This window comes from Bactrocera dorsalis, chromosome 2, assembly GCF_023373825.1.
Source record: "Bactrocera dorsalis isolate Fly_Bdor chromosome 2, ASM2337382v1, whole genome shotgun sequence".
Classification (NCBI taxonomy): Eukaryota; Metazoa; Arthropoda; class Insecta; order Diptera; family Tephritidae; genus Bactrocera; species Bactrocera dorsalis.
Genome location: NC_064304.1, coordinates 56,925,651 through 56,949,527, shown reverse-complemented (window position 1 = coordinate 56,949,527; position 23,877 = coordinate 56,925,651). Strand labels below are relative to the sequence as shown.

Below are 23,877 nucleotides of genomic sequence, written 5' to 3'. Positions count from 1 at the left end.
TGGGCTGCTAATGTATGTTGATGCCAAAAAGAACGCCGACCAATATTAGCGCGATCTCTTCGTGACTTCGTAACAAATTTCAATCTGTAATTGATCACTTTGTGTGCAACACACATAACATTTTCACTGAATAATTTTCAAAAATTTTTGAGGCAAACGACAAATTTGAACGATTCAAGTAATTGAAAAACAAACCAAAAAAAAATTTAATAAAAAAACTTATATGGAAAAAATTAACTTTTTGGAATTGTCCAATTTTCCGACTTTTCCTCTAGAAAAGCATACAGGTTTTTTTATTTCTAAACCTTCCCCGATCCACATAGAACATTCTCTGAAAATTTCATCAAGATTGGTTCAGTCATTCCCTCAGCGTTACAATAAACAAGCATTCATTCGTTTGTATGGAAAAAATAAGAGGGCTGTTTTTAGGGAGTTTCCGGAAATTATTCGAATTTCGCCGTAAAAACCATCCTTGAGCCTCAACAAACATTTTAAAAAAAGAATTGGCAAAATTGGTCCAGGCGTTGTTGAGTTATGCGCTTAACAACACATTTTGCGATTCATTTTTATATATAAGATTCTAGACTTTCAAGTTGTGTTAAACATCTAAACTCCTTTTTTTAATAAATACATTTTGTAAAATTTCTTTGCGGAATTGTGTGTTGCCTTTTTTTCTTATAATTCCGAACGGTGAGTGAGTGAAATTAATCGAAAGAATCAGTATGCATTCATACAAAATTATACTCATACATATTATAATTATTTTTACATGTCAATATGGAATTGCTGAGGGCAAAAGCACACACAAGCATTTCCTGGTTGAAAGCAAAAATTGAAGCTTGAAATGTCACAATGCTGTTGTTGGGAGTATCATAAGGAGCATGCATACATGCATATATTTACTTCTCTTCATATTCTCTGTTTGAGTATGTGAGAGAACTGTTAAAAATGTTAACATTTCACATCGTGAATTCTGAGGTTGTGAGGTGAATCAGAGAACATAAAACGTAGAGAAGGTGCAAATTGAATTCTGTATGATGTTCGATTGGACGGCTAACAGAGCTTATAAAATTTTGGAACGGAATTCACCATACTCGCTGCTATTTAGCAGAAATAAGCACGTTCAATGGCAGAAATATATGTAAAACGACTGAATTCATGCGAGAATGAGTAAAGAGAAATGATATGAAGAAAAATATACAAAGTCACACAAAGAATGTAAAGAAGCATTCTCTGTATCACATATGCGTGATTATCTGGTATCATATGAACCATTTTTTTCAGAAAAATTGTTGCGCTGGTAAAACAAAACAGAAGACAATGAATAATTTTTTGAGAAACAATACATCCAACGCTACGAGCAAGAGTGATAACAGTAGCAACATCTATGCCGCTCTGATGAGTAGCGGACCTAAGGTAAAAAATTATGGAAATAGCAGGGAGCTAGATATAAGCTCCTCTCAGGAACACCAAGTTCGGATATAGACCCCTTTAAACGCGCACCGAGGCTAGGTAGATCGCCCACAAACGCGCTGAGTGTCGAAAAGTCGGCGAGGGCAAAATCGTCACCACCAGCCTTCCAAGATAGCACACCACAGGCTAAGCAAACACTCTCATGTGTAGACTACATGAGAGAACTAGGGGAAGAGGTTAAGAAGCTAACGGAAATGATGTGTCCACCACAGCGAACCATCAACAATAACATAAGGGACCTCCTTAGTAACATAGGAGTACTTTATGGAAAAGCCCAGAGTGAGCACAAAAAATTTAAAGAAAGGAGAAACTTTCTGAATATGCCCCCGACCACATAGGTAACACCAAAAAGACCTCGTGACGAAAAGCAGGCCAGAAAAAAAAACGGACCCCACCGAAGATAAACAAACCCACCCATGCAGAGGAGTTAAGGCAACCTAAAGAGGGAAAAATAGATAAGCCTGCCATAGGTGCTCCAAAGGATGATTGGATCGAGGTAAAACGGAAGAAGAGGACGACATATAAGCATCCGTGACGACCTGATGCCATCATAATTGCGCGAAGAGGGAATATGACCTGCAGCGACATTCTTAGGGCAGTTAAGAAAGAAGATGCTCTCCAGAAACTGGGTGAAAATGTAACCCGAATTAGAAAGACGGCCAAAGGCGAAATGCTGCTAGAGTTAAAAGATGCGCAAAACGAAAATACAAGCGACTTCACAAACGAGGTAGGTAAAGTTCTGGGGAACCAGGCAAAAATTAAAGCACTTACTCACGAAACAACGATAGAGATTCGGGACCTAGATGAAATAACCTCTGAAGACGACATTTGCAATGCTATACGTGCACAAATAAAGGAGCCAGACTAAAGCTTCAGTAAAAAGCATCAGAGCGGCATATGCGGGCCGCAAACACCCGTGCTAAGCCTCTCTGCTCACCAGGCGAGATTCCTACTTGACGCGAGGAAAATAAAAATAGGATGGGTTGTTTGCCGAATCAGGGAGAGACCGACCCTCAAGAAGTGCTATAGGTGCTTGGAATACGGACACCAAGCGAAAAGTTGTAGCAACCCAGCTGACAGAAGTCAGTGCTGCCTTAAATGTGGAGAAAAGGGGCACTTTGCGAAGGCATGCGATAAAAAACCATCATACGACGCATGTAAAAAAAAATGGGCGAGAGGGCACAGACCACCAAATTGGTAGCAAAAAATGTCATAAGTACATTGAAGCTTGCAAAAAAGCGAAAACATGAGAGTCTTGCAACTTAACTTCAATCACTGCGAAGCAGCGCAAGAGTTACTTACGCAAACGGTGATTGAGCAAAAAGTGGACATAGCAATACTAAACGAGCAGTACAGAAATCTGAGTACTGAAAATTGGAGCTCCGACCAAACAAAAAAAGCAACCGTGTGGGCCTGCGTGTGCAAGCCCTTTTAAAGCAAGCCATTATCAGGACAAGCCTACTACACATGTGCAAAAGTCTGTGTGTAAAAGTTTACAGCTGCTACATCCCACCGAGCGTCCAACAAAGCGAATACGAAAGAATTCTAGATAATCTGGTACGAGACATCGCTAATACAACAAGGAACATTGTGGCAGGAGACTTCAATGCGTGGGCAATAGAATGGGGCAGCACCCACACAAATAGGAGAGGAGATGCGCTCCTAAAGGCGTTCTCAACGCTTGACATTGTGCTGTTAAATACTGGCAACAAGAACACCTTCGAAAAGAACGGACGCGGTTCCGTAATTGACATTTGCCAGTAGCTCCCTGGTGCGGAAGATTAACTGGCAGGTAAGCGACATATACACGCACAGTGACCACCTGGCCCTCTTGATAGAAATAGACAACCCTACGCCGGTAAAAGAATTCTATCCATCAAGGAAAGCTCAAACCAGAGGCTGGAAAGTCGACACCCTTGATAAAGAGGTATTCAAGCTGATATTAGATAGCAACCCGAATAACGCTGCTGCGGAAACTGAACAACAGGCGGAACACTTAATACGACACATCAGCAAGGCATTTGATGCCGCTATGTGCTGGAAAATGCAAGGCACGCACAGAAAATCTGTATACTGGTGGAATGATGAAATTGAAGTCCTACGAAGCGAATGTCTATGCCAAAGAAGGCGACAATCGACAAATTACGTAGTGCTACAGGAATGCTTTAAGAGGAAGCGAAGTGACCTCAAAAAAACTATGAAAAGAAGAAAGGCCTCCTGCTTCAAAGAGCTGTGCAATAAACTTGACGAAAATCCATGGGGTTATACCTACAGGATAGTGATGACAAAAGTCTGGGGCCCCAACTACTAAAGACTGTAGTAGAAACCCTCTTTCCCGCGCAGCCGTCAGAGGAATATCGTTTAGAAGAAAACGGAACAATACCTACACCAGTCACTGACAAAGAGGTTTTAGAGGCAGCAGAACGGTTCGCCAATAACAAGGCATCAGGGCTGGCATACCTATCAAGGCCTAAAGATAGCCATTAAACACAAGACTGACCCGTTCACAAGACTGTTCGCAAAGTACTTACGAGAGGGCTTATTTCCAAAAATTTGGAAATTGCAACGTTTGGTGCTAATACAAAAACCAAACAAACCGCCTGGAGAACCAAACTCGTACCGACCACTGTGAATGCTAGAGACAGATGGGAAAATACTAGAACGAATAATAAGCGAATAAATAATGCACAAGCATTTTTTTTTTTTCGGAGGGGGAATCTTCAAAGATATCGTCATTTGACCGGACGATATGCACGATTCGTATGGCCGCACGCCCAAGCAGGACTTGCGACACAATACGCCTATGTACTAAACCCTGAACTCCGTCGTCTTTGCTTGTATTTGGCCCACGGAACTGCCGTTAGGTATTACATCGTGGGACCAAGCTTAGCCATTCGGCTCTTCATTCACACATTTTCGCTCTAATTCCGATTCATCGTTCTGTTGTGGCTGCGTTGCCACTCTTTCTTTCTTAACTCTTGCATAGCTATATCTGCCCACGCTCTCATTTTGTTCGAGACCACCTTCGATTCGATCATGTTATCCACCATATTCTCCGGAGTCATGCGATCGTTTATCACACTCTCTATTTCTTGTCTTTCCTTTTCATATTTTGGGCAGGAAATGAAGATATGTAATGCATTTTCATTCCTGTTGCTGCAGAAGGAGCAATTTGTTTCGTCGTCATGTCCGTATTTGTATAGATATTGACTATAAGATCCATGACCTGTTAAAAACTGGGTAAGGTAAAAATTAGTTTCCCCGTGTTTCCGTTCTATCCATGGTTGTGTGCTTCTAATAAGTCTGTGCGTCCATCTCCCCGTAGTTGCTTCGTCCCATCGTTTCTGCCATTCGTTTAGGCTCCTTTGTCTTTCCTGCTTCCGCTCTTCATTCGTTAAGCGATTGCTAGTGCTTTTCGTTTAGTCGAATACCCGCTTTATTTCCATGGCCATTATGTCTGGTGGCATGAGGCCTGATATGACTTCAGCCGCCTGGTGTGATACAGTGCGGTAGGCACATGCAACTGTGATTGCATTCAGTCGTACTATCGATTTCGCCTTTTCTGCATATGTTTTCTGCTGCAGTGCTATCCCCCATATGGGTGCGGCATACATAAGTATAGACTGGCTCACTTTGGCCAGGAGGACTCGTCTATTTTGACTTGGTCCACCAATGTTAGCCATTATCCTCGTTAGCGCGTTAGCGTCACCCTAGATGCTTTTTCACAGGCTTTGTCTATATGCGTCTTGTAACTTAACCTCGAGTCTATCATCACTCCTAGATATCTCAAGGATTGCTGTGTGGTAATTTTATATCCGTCAATTTTGAGAGTGGCTACCTCTAGTTTCTTCCTGCTTGTGATTAGTACTGCTTCCGTCTTTTGGCAAGCTAGTTGAAGCTTTGTTATCATAAGCCATTCTTTAATTTTGTCCGTTGCATGACTGCACAGGCGCTCTATTTCGTGAATTTCCTTCGCTACCACAGTCACCGCGATGTCATTAGCGTATCCGATTATTTGCACCTGCTTGGGTAATGGGAGGCGCAGCACTCCATCATATAAGATATTCCACAGAAGTGGGCCTAGAAATGAGCCTTGTGGAACTCCGCCCGTCACCCTATAGCGTTGTGGTCCTTCGTCCGTGTCATATATCAGGACCCTGTCCGACAGGCAGTTGGAGATGATCTTCAGCAAATAGGGTGGTGCTTTCTTTAGCTGAAGAGCTCTTATTATATTCGGCCAGTAGGCTGAATTAAAGGCATTCTTAACATCGATTGTTACTACCGCACAATACTCTTTGGAGCCATACATCCATCTGGTTCCTTCTATAGCTTTACCTGCGACGTCCGTAAGTTTTTCAATCGCGTCAATTGTTGGCCTATGTCTGCGAAATCCATATTGATTATCGGCCAGTCCCGGTTGCTCTTTTTTAAGATGCTGCTCCAGTCGTACGCTTATTATTCGTTCTAGTATTTCCCCCCCCGTCTCTAGCATTCACAGTGGTCGGTACGAGTTTGGTTCTCCTGGCGGTTTGTTTGGTGTTTGTATTAGCACCAAACGTTGCAATTTCCAAATTCTTGGAAATAAGCCCTCTCGTAAGTACTTTGCGAACAGTCTTGTGAATGGGTCAGTCTTGTGTTTAATGGCTATCTTTAGGCCTTGATAGGTATGCCGTCCAGCCCTGATGCCTTGTTATTGGCGAACCGTTCTGCTGCCTCTAAAACCTCTTTGTCAGTGACTGGTGTAGGTATTGTTCCGTTTTCTTCTAAACGATATTCCTCTGACGGCTGCGCGGGAAAGAGGGTTTCTACTACAGTCTTTAGTAGTTGGGGCCCCAGACTTTTGTCATCACTATCCTGTAGGTATAACCCCATGGATTTTCGTCAAGTTTATTGCACAGCTCTTTGAAGCAGGAGGCCTTTCTTCTTTTCATAGTTTTTTTGAGGTCACTTCGCTTCCTCTTAAAGCATTCCTGTAGCACTACGTAATTTGTCGATTGTCGCCTTCTTTGGCATAGACATTCGCTTCGTAGGACTTCAATTTCATCATTCCACCAGTATACAGATTTTCTGTGCGTGCCTTGCATTTTCCAGCACATAGCGGCATCAAATGCCTTGCTGATGTGTCGTATTAAGTGTTCCGCCTGTTGTTCAGTTTCCGCAGCAGCGTTATTCGGGTAGCTATCTAATATCAGCTTGAATACCTCTTTATCAAGGGTGTCGACTTTCCAGCCTCTGGTTTGAGCTTTCCTTGATGGATAGAATTCTTTTACCGGCGTAGGGTTGTCTATTTCTATCAAGAGGGCCAGGTGGTCACTGTGCGTGTATATGTCGCTTACCTGCCAGTTAATCTTCCGCACCAGGGAGCTACTGGCAAATGTCAATTACGGAACCGCGTCCGTTCTTTTCGAAGGTGTTCTTGTTGCCAGTATTTAACAGCACAATGTCAAGCGTTGAGAACGCCTTTAGGAGCGCATCTCCTCTCCTATTTGTGTGGGTGCTGCCCCATTCTATTGCCCACGCATTGAAGTCTCCTGCCACAATGTTCCTTGTTGTATTAGCGATGTCTCGTACCAGATTATCTAGAATTCTTTCGTATTCGCTTTGTTGGACGCTCGGTGGGATGTAGCAGCTGTAAACTTTTACACACAGACTTTTGCACATGTGTAGTAGGCTTGTCCTGATAATGGCTTGCTTTAAAAGGGCTTGCACACGCAGGCCCACACGGTTGCTTTTTTTGTTTGGTCGGAGCTCCAATTTTCAGTACTCAGATTTCTGTACTGCTCGTTTAGTATTGCTATGTCCACTTTTTGCTCAATCACCGTTTGCGTAAGTAACTCTTGCGCTGCTTCGCAGTGATTGAAGTTAAGTTGCAAGACTCTCATGTTTTCGCTTTTTTGCAAGCTTCAATGTACTTATGACATTTTTTGCTACCAATTTGGTGGTCTGTGCCCTCTCGTCCATTTTTTTTTACATGCGTCGTATGATGGTTTTTTATCGCATGCCTTCGCAAAGTGCCCCTTTTCTCCACATTTAAGGCAGCACTGACTTCTGTCAGCTGGGTTGCTACAACTTTTCGCTTGGTGTCCGTATTCCAAGCACCTATAGCACTTCTTGAGGGTCGGTCTCTCCCTGATTCGGCAAACAACCCATCCTATTTTTATTTTCCTCGCGTCAAGTAGGAATCTCGCCTGGTGAGTAGAAAGGCTTAGCACGGCTGTTTGCGTGCCCGCATATGCCGCTCTGATGCTTTTTACTGAAGCTTTAGTCTAGCTCCTTTATTTGTGCACGTATAGCATTGCAAATGTCGTCTTCAGAGGTTATTTCATCTAGGTCCCGAATCTCTATCGTTGTTTCGTGAGTAAGTGCTTTAATTTTTGCCTGGTTCCCCAGAACTTTACCTACCTCGTTTGTGAAGTCGCTTGTATTTTCGTTTTGCGCTTCTTTTAACTCTAGCAGCATTTCGCCTTTGGCCGTCTTTCTAATTCGGGTTACATTTTCACCCAGCTTCTGGAGAGCATCTTCTTTCTTAACTGCCCTAAGAATGTCGCTGCAGGTCATATTCCCTCTTCGCGCAATTATGATGGCATCAGGTCGTCACGGATGCTTATGTGTCGTCCTCTTCTTCCGTTTTACCTCGATCCAATCATCCTTTGGAGCACCTATGGCAGGCTTATCTATTTTTCCCTCTTTAGGTTGCCTTAACTCCTCTGCATGGGTGGGTTTGTTTATCTTCGGTGGGGTCCGTTTTTTTTCTGGCCTGCTTTTCGTCACAAGGTCTTTTTGGTGTTACCTATGTGGTCGGGGGCATATTCAGAAAGTTTCTCCTTTCTTTAAATTTTTTGTGCTCATTCTGGGCTTTTCCATAAAGCACTCCTATGTTACTAAGGAGGTCCCTTATGTTATTGTTGATGGTTCGCTGGGGTGGACACATCATTTCCGTTAGCTTCTTAACCTCTTCCCCTAGTTCTCTCATGTAGTCTACACATGAGAGTGTTTGCTTAGCCTGTGGTGTGCTATCTTGGAAGGCTGGTGGTGACGATTTTGCCCTCGCCGACTTTTCGACACTCAGCGCGTTTGCGGGCGATCTACCTAGCCTCGGTGCGCGTTTAAAGGGGTCTATATCCGAACTTGGTGTTCCTGAGAGGAGCTTATATCTAGCTCCCTGCTATTTCCATAATTTTTTACCTTAGGTCCGCTACTCATCAGAGCGGCATAGATGTTGCTACTGTTATCACTCTTGCTCGTAGCGTTGGTTGTATTGTTTCTCAAAAAATTATTCATTGTCTTCTGTTTTGTTTTACCAGCGCAACAATTTTTCTGAAAAAAATGGTTCATATGATACATGATAATCACGCATATGTGATACAGAGAATGCTTCTTTACATTCTTTGTGTGACTTTGTATATTTTTCTTCATATCATTTCTCTTTACTCATTCTCGCATGAATTCAGTCGTTTTACAAATATTTCTGCCATTGAACGCGCTCATTTCTGCTAAATAGCAGCGAGAATGGTGAATTCCGTTCCAAAATCTTATAAGTTCTGTTAGCCGTCCAATCGAACATCATACAGAATTCAATTTGCACCTTGATGTGCACCTTACGATGTGAAATGTTAACATTTTTAACAGTTCTCTCACATACTCAAACAGAGAATATGAAGAGAAGTAAATATATGCATGTATGCATGCTCCTTATGATACTCCCAACAACAGAATTGTGATATTTTCATGCTTCAATTGTTGCCTTCAACTTGGGAATCGCAATGTATGCAAATATGCATGCTTTTGCGTTTTGCTGCCGGCATTTCCATATTGGCATGTAAAAATAATTATGATATGATTGTAATTTTGTATGAATACATAATAATATTTATAGTCAATTTGGACTAGCATATTTCATAATCTTATTTGATTTTTACATAATATACTATACTATAAATATTTTTGTATTATATTTCTTGCTAATAGAAATTAAATTTATCACAACAATATATACATACATATGTATATATGTATGTACATCTTCTATCATATTAATTTTATGTATCTGCACATGCTCATATGAATGCATGTATACGAGTACGCATGTGCGCGTTCAGAAATTCAAATCATGATTTTATCACTTATCAATATATTACATGTGCGCGCATTGATCTGCATGTTCATACATTCATATATACTTATATGTACATATATTTGTATACATGGCCTAACAAATAATGCACAAGCATACAAACATATATATGCGTACACATATGAATATGTCACCAACAAAAAAGTGAAACATTGTTCTACAAAAACAACAATCGTCTAAATAGCAGAAGCATCACAAGTCAATATGGCAGCCAAATTGGCGAAGAACAAATGTAATACATTTTACAACAAAAACGATTTCATTCATAAACGCAGGCGCAAACTCCGCAAGCGACCTTGCTTCATTCATAAAAACAGAGGCCGTAACATCTCCCCGAGCATGCCTTTGCCAACAAGCGTCTTTTCGCGACGATGGCAAAAGCTAAAAATCATAAATTGAACAACTTTCTGATGCTTCTTCACAGAAAGAAGAGAGAAAAGTGGCAACAACGCAGTTGTCGATTTATAATATTTGTCCATTCTAAAATATTTTTCCGTGACTCGCTAAAATCTGCGTCGATATGTATTCACGCTCATACGTATACATACATACATATTTACTCACATTTGTAGGCAAAGCTTTTACAGCGGCAAGGGAAGCGGTGACAATCGGCGGCCATTCGTTTATTTTTTTCGGCACAGCTTGGAGTTTCTTTCATCACACAAGTGCTGAACACAATGAGCGCGACAGACTGCAAACGACATCTGTCAAATATTAGAATACACACGTTCTTAGGGACACAGTTATTGAGGCAGCTGCACAACTACATAACTGTGTCCATAAGAACGTGTGTATTTTAATATTTGACAGAACAGTCTGTCGCGCTCAATGTGTTTAGCACTTGATTCTTTGACAAATCGCCATTTTCGGCCATTGGTTGGTCGTGACAATGGAGATGCGAAAGATGCGTGCGACATTTGTTATTATGAATGTATGTACATATGTATGTATGTTAGCCTGTTCGTTAAAAATTTTTATTCGAAATTTTTATCACGAAAGCTGAAAATAGTTGAGACTTGATAAGAAAATGAATCTACGAAAATTTCACGCCTCTCGGACCACGCCTTATAGTGCCGATAGAAAATTGTATTGTTAATTGCACGTCACTCACATCCCAATGGTACATTCGCTGAATTATGTATGATACATTACAGAAAATTATAATTATTTACAACTTTTAAAAATTTGTTTTGAACAATTCGGATACATTTTCCTATGTTCTTGTATGCATTGCAAAATATAACTCCAATCACTTTCATTTTTGGTTAGCAATCCATGGTAATCTTGCATTAGTTTTACGGCTCTTTCTGCAGTGTCGTTAACTACTTTTAGAGAGATTATTATTTTTTTGCCATCCATATATGAAGCCTGCATCTGCCATGTTTCTGGGTTGAAATCCAAGAAGCTGGTATCTATCTGCAGCCTTGAAAACAATTTGAGACTGTTGGAAGATATGAAATGCTCCATGGTCTCGTCTGTAAGACAACAATTTAAGAATAAAATAAAAATTTAAGAGTATTATTCTCATATTATACCTAACAATTGTCCCATGTCTTGTGAACTTAGAATTAGTTTTTTGCATCCATCGCATCTGCCGGGTTTTTTAAGAGCACTGACCATTTTGACTTTTGTCTATACTGATAGTCTGTCATCAAAAAAGGCTAAAGCGGCTGCTTCCTCTGTGCTTTTTGTTCTTCTTGCATAGGATATTGAGCTCGGAACAGGAATATTTTTAAACAGTAAATAGCGCGTGCCATCCATCTGGCTTGATGCATTGCTCCTGGAGGACGAAGTCGGATTCGTGTATCGCTTTTTATATCCAAGAAGATTAATGTCAATTCTAAAAGCTCTCGATAGTCTTGTCTAACTAGACTTTTTTTTAATTGATGTGCCGCAAAATCTGCAATGTCATCGATTACATCGTTAATGCTTTCACGGCAATGTTCATCCTCCATATAATGCCTGCACTTTCTCCGATACATTCCACTCCTCCAACGCATTATATACTGCTATTGCTTGTTCTTTGCCCGTTGAATTTGGCAGTTTTGAAACTGCAAGAAGTTGGTTATGGTTCATTCGTGAAACAACTATTGGCAACCTCTCAGCACTCTTATCATGGCCCTCGCCCTCGTTCACAGCCAGACCCATTTGTTTTGCTTCCTTATTCAGTCTGCAGAAAGCAGAACTAACGGCGCGAGTGTTGAGACCGATGATATCAATATCATCGGCATATGCTAGCAGCTGCACACTCTTATAAAAAATTGTACCTGTTCGATTAAGTTCTGCAGCTCGAACTATTTTCTCCAGCAGCAGATTGAAGAAATCGCACGATAGGGAGTCGCCTTGTCTGAAACCTCGTTTGGTATCCAACGGCTCGGGGAAGTCCTTCCCGATCCTGACGGAGCTTTTGGTGCTGCTCAACGTCAGCTTACACAGCCGTATTAGTTTTGCGGGGATACCAAATTCCGACATTTCGGCATAAAGGCAGCTCCTTTTCGTACTGTCGAAAGCAGCTTTGAAATCGGCGAAGAGGTGGTGTGTGTCGATTCCCCTTTCACGGGTCTTTTCCAAGATTTGGCGCATGGTGAATATCTGGTCAGTTGTTGATTTACCAGGTTTAAAGCCACACTGATAAGGTCCAATCAGTTTGTTGACGGTGGGCTTTAATCTTTCACACAATACGCTCGATAGAACCTTATATGCGATATTAAGGAGGCTAATTCTACGGTAGTTGGCGCAGATTGTGGGGTCTCCTTTTTTATGGATTGGGCATAGCACACTTGAATTTCAATCGTTGGGCATGCTTTCGTTCGACCATATTTTACAAAGAAGCTGATGCATGCTCCTTATCAGTTCTTCGCCGCCGTGTTTTAATAGCTCGGCTGGCAATCCGTCGGCCCCCGCCGCTTTGTTGTTCTTCAGGCGGGTAATTGCTATTCGAACTTCTTCATGGTCGGGCAATGGAACGTCTGCTCCATCGTCATCGATTGGGGAATCGGGTTCGCCTTCTCCAGGCGTTGTGCATTCTTTGCCATTCAGCAGGCTGGAGAAGTGTTCCCTCCATAATTTAAGTATGCTCTGGGCATCGCTGGCTGGGGGGTTCTACATGAGTATGCTCCGGTCTCGAAACCTTCTGTAAGCCGCCGCATTTTTTCGTAGAATTTTCGAGCATTACCTCTGTCGGCCAGCTTATCAAGCTCTTCGAACTCACGCATTTCGGCCTCTTTCGTTTTCTGTCTGAAAATGCGTCTCGCTTCCCTTTTCAACTCTCGGTATCTATCCCATCCCGCACGTGTTGTGGTCGATCGTAACGTTGGGAGGTAGGCTGCCTGTTTTCTCTCCGCTGCGACACGGCCCTCCTCGTCGTACCAGCTGTTCTTTTGCACTTTCCGAAAACCAATGGTTTCGGTTGCAGCTGTACGTAAAGAGTTTGAAATGCCGTCCCACAGTTCCCTTATACCAAGTTGTTGACAAGTGCTCTCAGAGAGCAGGAGTGCAAGCCGAGTAGAAAATCGTTCTGCTGTCTGTTGTGAATGCAGCTTCTCGACGTCGACCCTTCGTTGTTTGTTGGCGTGCGTTTTTTGCTGCACAGAGCCGGGTGCGAATCTTAGCTGCAACAAGATAGTGGTTCGAGTCGATGTTAGGACCTCGGAGTGCACGCACATCTAAAACACTGGAGACGTGTCTTCCGTCTATCACAACATGATCGATCTGGTTGGTGGTTTTTGGATCCGGAGACAGCCAAGTAGCTTGATGAATCTTCTTATGCTGGAATCTAGTACTACAGATAGCCATATATCGGGCCCCGGCGAAGTCGATCAGCCTCAACCCATTTGGGGATGTTTCCTCGTGGAGGCATAATTTACCGACCGTAGTGCCAAAGATACCTTCTTTGCCCACCCTGGCGTTAAAGTCGCCAAGCACGATTTTGACTTCGTGGCGGCGGCAGCTCTCATAAGCGAGCTCCAAGCGCTCATAAAAGTCATCTTTGGTCACATCGTCCTTCTCTTCCGTCGGGGCGCGGGCGCAAATCAGCGATATGTTGAAGAACCTCGCTTTGATGCGGATTGTGGCTAGACGTTCATTCTCCGGAGTGAATGATAGTACTCGGCGACGAAGTCTCTCTCCCACCACGAATACCACACCAAACTTGCGCTCCTTTATATTGCCACTGTAGTAAATGCCACAAGGACCTACTTGTCTCTGTCCTTGTCCCGTCCATCGCATTTCTTGGACGGCGGTGATGTCAGGCTTTGTTTTTACGAGGACATCAACCAGCTGGGCAGCAGCACCTTCCTAATTAAGAGACCGGACATTCCAGGTGCATGCCCTCAATTCGTAGTCCTTATTTCGTTTTCCATGGTCGTCATCAAAAGCGGGGTCTCTCATCCGAAGCTGGTTGTTACTATTCGCTGGTGTTGTTTTTTTACGTGGCGGGTCCCAAACGCAGCGCACAACCCTATGTAGGGGATAAATTTGCCTACAATAAATCCAGAAAGGTTTATTTGTAACAATTTTGTTTTAGTTAGTACCCTAAGGGCCAATTGACAGAATTTGCTACAAGCCCCGCGCTGGTTTAATCCGCCACTCTGGTTAGCGCAATATAAATCAAAACTAATTCCCACCTTTTAATGAGCAATAACTGTATTGAATTATTTTACTTTTCTTTTACAAATATTTAGCTGTTTAATTATTTGTAACTTTTTATTTTTTATGTTGGCAATACCAATGAAACTTCGACTGAAAATCAATCAAAATTAAGAAGGCTTTCGCTGTTAATTTATGTAATATTTATCACTGTAAATCCTTTATATATAACTTATAATCAATAGGTTTTTAATATCCACTGAGTAGGGAAAATGTCATATTTCTGACTTATAAAAAGTCGTTTGAGTATACGAACTATTTTGTTTCTTGACAAGGCAGTTGCATGAAATCTTAGTAATGTACACAGTATATTCTCTTTAAAGTAACGGTCTGTCTTTCCATTTAAATTTAAATCTGTCCATGTTCAATAATGTTTGTAAATGCGTACATACCCAGCAGATTTTAGGATAATCATTTGAGACCTCCTGGATTAATCCTTTAGGAAATATCCTATACTCCCTATTACTTCTAATACTCGTGTGTAAATACACGTAAAATTGTATACTCGCTTTTAACATTGCATGTCATTGGAACGCGAGTACTCCTTTAAACCTCCTAATGGAGATCTCTATGATTACTGCTATAGGAAATCTCTATGATTACTCCTAAAGGTTGGTACGCAGCTCTCAAGTAATTGCTCAAGAACAAAAATACATTATTTCTCACGTAATTTTGACAGCTCGTTACGCATTGTGAATGATCCACATTAGAAGAGCAAGAGAGAATAAACAAAGTAAACAAACTTTGTGCGTATGTATGCATGTATGTATGTGTATGGTAACACAAATATTTTCATTGAGATTTAAGGAATGTTGTTGATGATTGGTTGGTTTTATACAACATTTCAAAATGGAACATACTTTATAATAATGATTTCAACTGATTTAGGATGAATTTGACGATTACTTCGAATTTCCTGCAAGAAACAATTGATGATTTGATGTTTCTTCGCAAAACCAGGTTTGCCATATTCACATTTTATTGAAAAAAAGTATTAAAAATTAGTACTAGCTTTCTTAAGAGCTGCGTACTAGCACAAGTAACTTTATCGCAGGAACGTTTCTGGACCGTTTCTTAAGCGTTTTTTTATATGAAGTTTTTACGTTTCTTGAGAGCTGCGTACTAAGCTTAAAGGAGATCTCTGTGATTACTGATATAGGAGATCTCTGTGATAAATCCTATATTATTTTCAACCTGCAATTATTTTAACAAAAACAAATTTTTATAATTTTAGTTTTTATTAAAGATTTTTAATTAAATGAATGTACATGAAATCTATTATTTGTTTTTATATTGTAAGTGTTCCTGTAGAACTGAGCCTAACATTCTGAAACGCCTTTTTGATCTTTGCCTCAAAATCAGGGTATGAGTAATCATCTTTTAAGGCCTCTAAAAATTAAACTTGTTAAAAAAATAGATGACATGAATTGAAATTATGTATTACCGTAAAGAAATTTAATGCATAATTCATTAATGCAACTTTTTTGTTGGCTCCATCCCAATTCACTTTTAAGAGCATGGACTCCGCAATCATTTCATCCAAAATTTTTATAGGGGTCTCTTTGAAAATTTTTGCTTCAGATACGCCACCTATAATAAACTCAAACTGTTTAGTAACATCTTATCAAATGTATTTTATCATACTCACAATTTCTGCTTCAGGTTTATTCAAAAGCAAGGACTCTGTAGATGCTAAATCATTCATGTTTTTAATAGGAAATATCATTAATTCAATCTTCTTCGGTTGCAATATATCAATAATCCGCTCCAGGAGTATAGTGTTCTGCCCCGATATGTCCTTTAGCTTCCGTATTCTTTGTTCCATGTTTTTCTGCCAGGAGGAGGTGTTTCGGGAATTATTGGTGGACGCGTTGATATTTTCTCCAGGCGGCATGGCTATTACATTAGTATCATCTGGTTGGAAAGATTATAAGAGCTTATTTTTTGATATAGGCACATTTAAATTTTGTGATTTTAAAATTGTAAGAAGACTATTACATGCGGCCCTTGTTTTTCGATTTTCAATTGCCCAAATGGCTAACTGTTTTGAAGGTGATTCAGCTGGCAAACAAAAATCTTCTATCACTTCTTTCGAGCCTGTACCACTTTCAACTTCTTCAAAAACTTCTTTAGAGCCTGTATCACTTTCAACTTCATTAACACTTTCCACATCATTTTCATTTTGTGTATTATTATTTTGTTTTTTATATAAATTATTTAATTTTTTATTCACTAGGCGTTTTAAATGCCTTTTAGAGTACATTTAATTATCAATTTAAAATATTTAATACTCAATAGATATAAAACACTTACGTCTGCACGCTTCCAAAAGCACAGTTGAAATGAACAATTGCTTGAAGACAAAAATTAACAGTTATTATTTCCTGTTAAATTGTAATTTTTGAATCAAAAGTACGATTTTTAAGCTACGAAAAATTAAAAACTCTTCTTTATTGCTCCTAAAGGAGGACAAAAGGAGATCAATACTAAAATGAAGTAAAAAAAATCACAATAGAAGTATAAAATCTCCTTTTTTGCTCCTAAAAGATGACAAAAGGAGGTCAACACTAAAATAAAAAATAAAAAAAAACACAATATAAGTACAAAATTAAAAAATCTCCCTTACTGTTCCTAAAAGAGGTCAATAGGAGGACTCCTTCATTCCTCCTTTCAGGAGATCTCGCTTTTAAATCTGCTGGGTATGTACATACACATCTTTTATTCAAAACAATTAATTCAACAGTTACCATTATAATTTATTATCTTATATATGTATGAATAAAGAATTAGATTTACATTAGATAAATGCAATATTATTGCGGTGTGGCCAAACTTAACAACTATTCATACTGACATATAAGCATTCATAATGTTTTAAGGGCTTAATGTTGTTAGTAATTAGAAATATTCCTAAAAGTTCACAAACTTATTTTGATTCTGCCAATAGCAAAATATTAGTATTTTGATGATTTATAATTTTTGTAAACACGAAATTATGATAAGGCGGAAAATTAATTGTAAGCCTTTGGATTTGTATAAATGATTTCTAATTTCTAAAGACCGCCTAATTGGAAGATACAGACATTCTATTAATTCATTTGCACAACATAGTACATACATATGTACATATGTAGATTCACAAATGAATGCTTTAGCTTATACTATACCTGCATAGAATTCTGTATATTTATGCTTATAAATGAAATACTTCAATAACAACTTTTTTTGGCATTATTAGCAACAAATACATCAATTAAGTGAATGAAAAGCAAACAAATCACTAACAGCGTAGAAAGCACTGAATATTCTACGGTCAGAACAATTATGTTTTATGCTCAGATTAAGAATAAATATTTTTTCCTAAGAGCGTTTAAGAAAAATTCAGAACAAGTATATTGAGATAATTAAAATAGCATATACATGTCAATTTTACAGGTAACTAGCGCTCCTTATGTTATTACACTAGGTTAATTTTATTTTTGTTTCAAGTGTTGTGCTTCTTTCCGCGCTTTGAAACCTCGGAAGCCTGCTTGTATTTTTGTTGCCGCATCCATTGCAATTTTCTGTTTTTTTCGCACCAAAAAACCACGTACACTTGCTTGTATTTTGGTAGCGCATTGATCTTCCTTTGTAGTTATTTCTACTTCTAATTTAGAACTTTTTTTATTTGCGGTTGTGTTAATATTTTGTAATGTTGTGCTATTTCCTATATTTATATGCAATGGATCCGACATCTGCTGCTGTCTTTCCTGTATATAGCAATTCGGTGCATTGATTTGTGATTGATTTTGCATCTGCTTTCTTACGCGGTAGCCACGAAATCCAGCTTGTATTTTGATGGCTGCGGTTTCTTCCCTCTGAATTAGTTGGCCAAAATTAGATTCAGACGAACTTGGATGAATATGCATTTTGAACTACTATATGTTTTTATAACACTATTTTTTATTTTTTCAATTTGAAAGCGCGCAAAAATCACTTATACAACCGAGCAACGAAATACAATTACATAGATGATATGATCACATCTATTTTGAAGAAATAATGAAAGTAAATTTGTCCCACGTCTTTTTTCTTGTATATTTCAAGCGAACTTGTTTAAACTGCTAAATACTCAGAAACAACAAACGAAACTATTTTTCACTCTGTTTTCTTCAGTGAGGAATCGACCACATTGCTTTAATTGAATTCTGTGAATGATGCAATGACTGCTCTGCCCACTAAGAGGTAGTCACATATCACACCAATTGGAATCAAAAATAAATATGTATTCTCGCTTGTTTTTACACACAATATATTTATATACATGCATATGTATATATACAAAGATATAAATATGTATAAATAAAATTAGAATGACACTTATGACGGTTCCTACTTATAGTTACTGTAGGAAGAGGTGTACACTGTGCAGGACAACCTGGTTACACTACTCTCATGTACACAATATTATGCATGTATTAGCGTTATTTAACAAAAGTGATGTATTTATATTTTAGTATTAGATAGTAAGAAATCGAAAAATTACTCGATTCCGTTTTACAAAAAAGCAAGCTATTTTAAATAACATCAATAAATTTGAATCTATAATCTCTTACATGGTGAAAAGAGAAACTAGCTTAAAATAAAACGGGTTACCCCTTGCATATTGCTTCATGTACACATATTGTGACCTAAACTACAAAATAAGGATGAAAACTAGAAAATTAAGTATTTTATTGGTTTGCAATAAAGTAACGAAAATTCCGATTTCGTTTAAGAATAATAAAAAATATGAAGTTGTGAAAAATGCCTTCCGTGCGTTCATCACAGCAACGGTATGCTCACTCTGGAACGACATTTGCATTACTTAAGGGTGGCGTTCAATTTTTCGCATTGAGAGATTTATACTAACGCAGGTCTCGTTTTTTGCTGAGTAGCAAGATTGTGGCGAATTTCTTGATAATCCCCAGTTTGCTTCAATCTCCAGCATTACACTGATTAAATTATACACGTTTATTGGGCAAACCAGGTCGTCTACGGTGGCCAATATCGCTGCGCAGCTTCATCTTCTGTCGCGTCGTTGTATAGGTATGACGGCTCTTCGACTTTTCCCATTCTGTGTACTTTTGAAGCATCCGTAACCGGATAATTGTTGGAATGTGTAAAAATCGCCTTTGTTGCCATGTTGATATTGTGCTTTTTTTTCTGTTCTATTGCGCTATTGTTATTGTCGGATGTTTTCTTTAGCTCCCACAGCTTCTTCCTTTCGTATGCTAGAACGTTAATTGGGGCATTGCCGCTTATAACTAATATTGTATCGCTTAATACTGTACGGTAGGCTTATGCAACTATGAGGGCTGCGGAGAATTGCACTCTGGCCACTACTTTACGCCGGTTTTCCCTTTTAAGCACGTCTCACCTCAGCAAACACTACATGAGATATACGACGACATTGATATAGTCATGTCATAGATATGGACGAAAACACTCCAACTCTGAAAGTACTCGGCTCAATACCCGCCGGGGCAAGCAGAGGAAGAGGAAGACCTCCACTCCGTTGGAAAGACCAGGTGAAGAAAGCCCTGGCTTCGCTTGGAATCTCCAATTGGTGCAACCCTGCGAAAAGAAGAAACGACTGGGGCGCTGTTGTTAACTCGGCTATAATCGCGTAAGCGGTGGACCAAGCCAGTAAAGAAGAAAAGGAAGATTGTCATCGAAATTAGGAGCTTTCTCTTTTCTTGGCGGGGCCTACTATGTTGGCCATTAGTCGGCTCAGTTGGGAAGTGATCTTCGCTGCCTTTCCTGCGACGTGCATCATTATTACCCAGAAGGTTAGTCTAGGGTCCAGTCTTACGTCTACGTAGTTTATTACTTTTTGTGTCCTAAGAATATCCGCAGTCGGTTGCATGCTTATCTCGAGAGGTACATACTTATGTGATTATTTGTTAGCAGTAGTAGTAGTGTTTTTTTCGTAGAGAGCTGGGGGTTGTGTGAGTCGAGCTAAGCTTCCTGATTAAGCCTTCTTCGTGCTTCTTCTGTGTCTCTTGCTGTAATTACTGCTGCAATGTCATCCGCGTGGTCAATTAAATAAGATTCGTCTGGCATTTCAAGTTTTAATATTTCGTCGTGTTCCACAAGTCTTGGACTAGCATGGATCCTTGTGCTTCTGACATGACCGCTATCAGTCATGATCTCTCTCTAGTTTGGTACAGCAGTTTTTTGTTGCTAGGGTACCTGCGGGCCAGCTCTGAGGTAGTAGGTGATCTTAAGGTTTTTTTCCCAAGCATCGATCATATCCACCCATTTAGCGCTGTTGAATTCGTTTCAGACATCTAAAGTAGCCAGCAACATTATTCTTTTCCATCTGCGCTGTGCGGCTTCCACACTCTCAATGACGTATTTTATAGCTCCTAGAGTTGATCTGCCGGATCTGAAGCCGTGTTTGCCTTGGGGAAAGTCCTCCAGCATTACTGATAGCCGTTTGGAGTCTGGATTTAAGAAGCCCGCTTTCCCGCTGTGTGAAGCATGCATAGTGAGTGAGAATATTCCGGCTTCAAGGCAGGCGTTGTACATATTTAGTAGTACTGCCGGCCGCTCTGCAGCCGTCCCGTCCGTGCCAGGTGATTTGTTGGCCTTAAGCTTGCCAACCCTAGTTGCAGCTCTTCAACTCTTGCAACCAGTTGCAACAGAGTATTATAAATATAAATTGCCATAACTAATCACCTGATTAAGGTATAAAACTCATATTTGCCAGAGGGGATCTAGGAAAGGGCACCTGTAAGAGAAAAATTTTGTAAAAGTTGGCGTGGCTCCACCATCTAATAAGTTTAATGTGCATATCCCGCCGCTTTAGCTACAACAACCAAAGTCGTCACTGTCATTACTGTCAAGATAGTATGAGAAAGCTTTATGGGAGCCGGTGTGAAAACTGGACAATTGGCGTGGCACCGCCCACTTTTTGGGGAATTTCGACTGACTGATTTCGTTAAAATTTGGTACGTGGCATTTTTTTCATATTCTTATGTCACGTTGTAAAATAAGCGAAATCGGACAATAACCACGCTTTCTTCTCACATGGCACAATTTTAAATTCTTTTTGATTCTTTCAGTTTCCAGTACACATATCAAGAAGCAAATAATATAACGGAATACAACTTTGCACGAATAATACCCTTAGTGTATACCACCTTATGACCAAAAATTTTTCAAATTCAACAAAAACTGCCCACGCCCCTAGGTACCGAATACTTAGACCCCGGTATCTACAGATGACGTTTGTTAGAGAATATCGATCAATGTCTGAGATATATTATTGAATCACAGGGATAGTACTTCTCTGACAATGGTATGTCTGTATTACAAAAATGGGTTGAATCGGACCAATACTTCCCTTAGTCCCCATATATTTGATATGAAGATAATCTAAATACCTGGTGACTTTGTACCGCAAACATCGGCCAATATGTGAGTTATCTTCATGAAAATGAGCCAGCTTGTTTTATTCATAACAGTGCATCTTTGTGCCAAAAATAAATAAATTTGAGCGAAAACTTGAATCACCCCCCATATAACTAATATCATGATTTTCGAATATCCAACTGACTTTATTTATATGATTATTTTTTTTCCATATACTATATATAATGATTTTTGGTTTTCTATCAAACCTTATGTGTCTGTCAGCATATGAGTTATATATACATAGTTTAGTATATAAAATTGCTTGGATTTCGATCCTCAGGTTGACGTTTTACATCTTAAATTATCCCTTTCTTCGATTCCTGAACTTATCTCTTCCTTACTTGTTTCTTTTTGCTTTTGTCGATCGTACAACGTACCCCCTTCAGTAGCGTTTTGTTCCAGCAAGAAGAAGGCGTTGCACAAATTAACACAAACAAATTAACAGTTATGATATCCACTTCACCATCACACAAAATACTAATATAAGCATACATGTATGTCTGTTTACATACATACATACATGTACACTTAAACATACTTACGCCATTAATACATAAATTAAAATAAACTAAGCTCCTTTATTGTTTTCCACTTAATTGTGCATAAGAGGCATCGAACTCTTTAATTTTATTCATTTGTTTATAAAATAGTCAAAATTGCATTGACAATATTTGTAACCAAAATTCTAAAGAATTTTAAGTGCATTTCCGCTTTGTTTCAAGTATGTATGTATGTACGATCGACATTTTTAAGAGGCGTTGCACTTATTGATTTTGCTGATAAGAATTCTTTGGAATTTTAATTGTATTTTGCTTTCTGTCTTTACTATTGATTTGGTATTTAAGATTAAGAATTTTTGTAAACTAGTTCAATCATATTCTTTGACCCAATAAGTAAGAGTTACATAGTCTTGGAAATAAATATAAATATTTAAATAAATGTTTTAATTGGCGACGAGGATGGGATACGCGGAAAAGTATCTTTGAAGAATCAAGGACTTTTTTTATTTCAATAATTAACGCGTACCACATAAAAAAAAATTTTTTTTTTTTACAAAAACAAAAAAAACTCCTTAAAGAATTAAAAAAAAACAAAAATCTTAGTGAACAAACCAACAATCGACAAAAAAAGAATCCTGCATAAAGTGAGTTATTTGCACGAAATTCTTAGAAGAAGAAGACAACATTTACGAAGAATCCTGCATAAAGTGAGTTATTTGTACGAAATTCCTACAAGAAGAAGACAACACTTACGAAGAATCCTGCATAAAGTGAATTATTTGCACGAAATTCCTACAAGAAGAAGACAACATTTACGAAAAATCCTGCGCATAAAGTGAGTTATTGGCACGAAATCCCTACAAGAAGAAGTCAACATTTACGAAAAATCATGCATAAAGTGAGTTATTGGCACGAAATCCTTACAAGAAGAAGACAACATTTACGAAAAATCCTGCGCATAAAGTGAGTTATTTGCATATATCTTATAAGTATAAGTTTTACAAAGTTATTGTTACAAAAAAAAAATCATTTTGAATAACAAAAAAAAAAGAGAGAACCATTAAGATTATTAAGCGAAATTGCAAAGTGAAATTTTAAGTGTTACATATATAAATTCATTTTATTTTTAATCATGACCCAAGCACCTTCTAACTATTACCCTTGACCCTATCAAATACCTCAAAACATTACCTGAATTTAACGGACAACGACATGACCTTTACAACTTTATTACTCTTATAGATAGAATACACCCCTTACTAACGCAATATGACCAAATGTCCCAACTTCTCTTCTCTGATATAATAAAAAGTAGGTTACAAGGTAGAGCTAGGGAAATAATAGAAACAAATTTTCATGTACAGTCGTGGGCGGACATTAAAAATGTCCTTATAAATAATTTTGCAGAAAAATTGAGCGTAGAAGAACTTTATGATAATATGAGAGCAGTAGTATTCAGAACAAACACGACAGAATTCTATTGAGAAATCTCAAGCGTTTTTGAGAAGCGATAATACAAAACTTGGGAATGCGCGAATAAAGTGAAAAAATACCTAATTGCCTGTCGAGATTTACGATAAAAATTAAGACGCGTGCGTTCGACTCGATGGTTCTGATACAATAGCAGTTCTTTATTTCTTAAATTAATTGCTAAGCCTAAATCTTAAAACTAACGGCTTAAAC

General features: G+C 38.9%; 1 protein-coding gene across 3 annotated transcripts in view; it reads right to left on the bottom strand.

The window, feature by feature from the left end:
- The window catches only part of LOC105234165 (abnormal spindle-like microcephaly-associated protein homolog), a 347,510-nt gene extending 328,943 nt beyond the window's left edge, over window positions 1–18,567 (bottom strand). For 2 of the 3 annotated variants that reach the window (XM_049448134.1, XM_049448135.1), the window contains exons 1-4: window positions 16,568–18,567; window positions 15,903–16,168; window positions 15,699–15,844; window positions 13,659–15,643 (exon numbers count right to left, since the gene is read on the bottom strand). In XM_049448134.1, coding sequence (XP_049304091.1) covers window positions 17,728–18,162 — 435 coding nt within the window. In that variant the 5' untranslated portion in view covers window positions 18,163–18,567 and the 3' untranslated portion in view covers window positions 13,659–15,643; window positions 15,699–15,844; window positions 15,903–16,168; window positions 16,568–17,727. Of the gene's footprint in view, window positions 1–11,240; window positions 15,644–15,698; window positions 15,845–15,902; window positions 16,169–16,567 lie in introns of those variants that run through there. The other variant, XM_049448133.1, reaches the window with a different exon arrangement.
- Window positions 18,568–23,877: the final 5,310 nt, after the last annotated feature.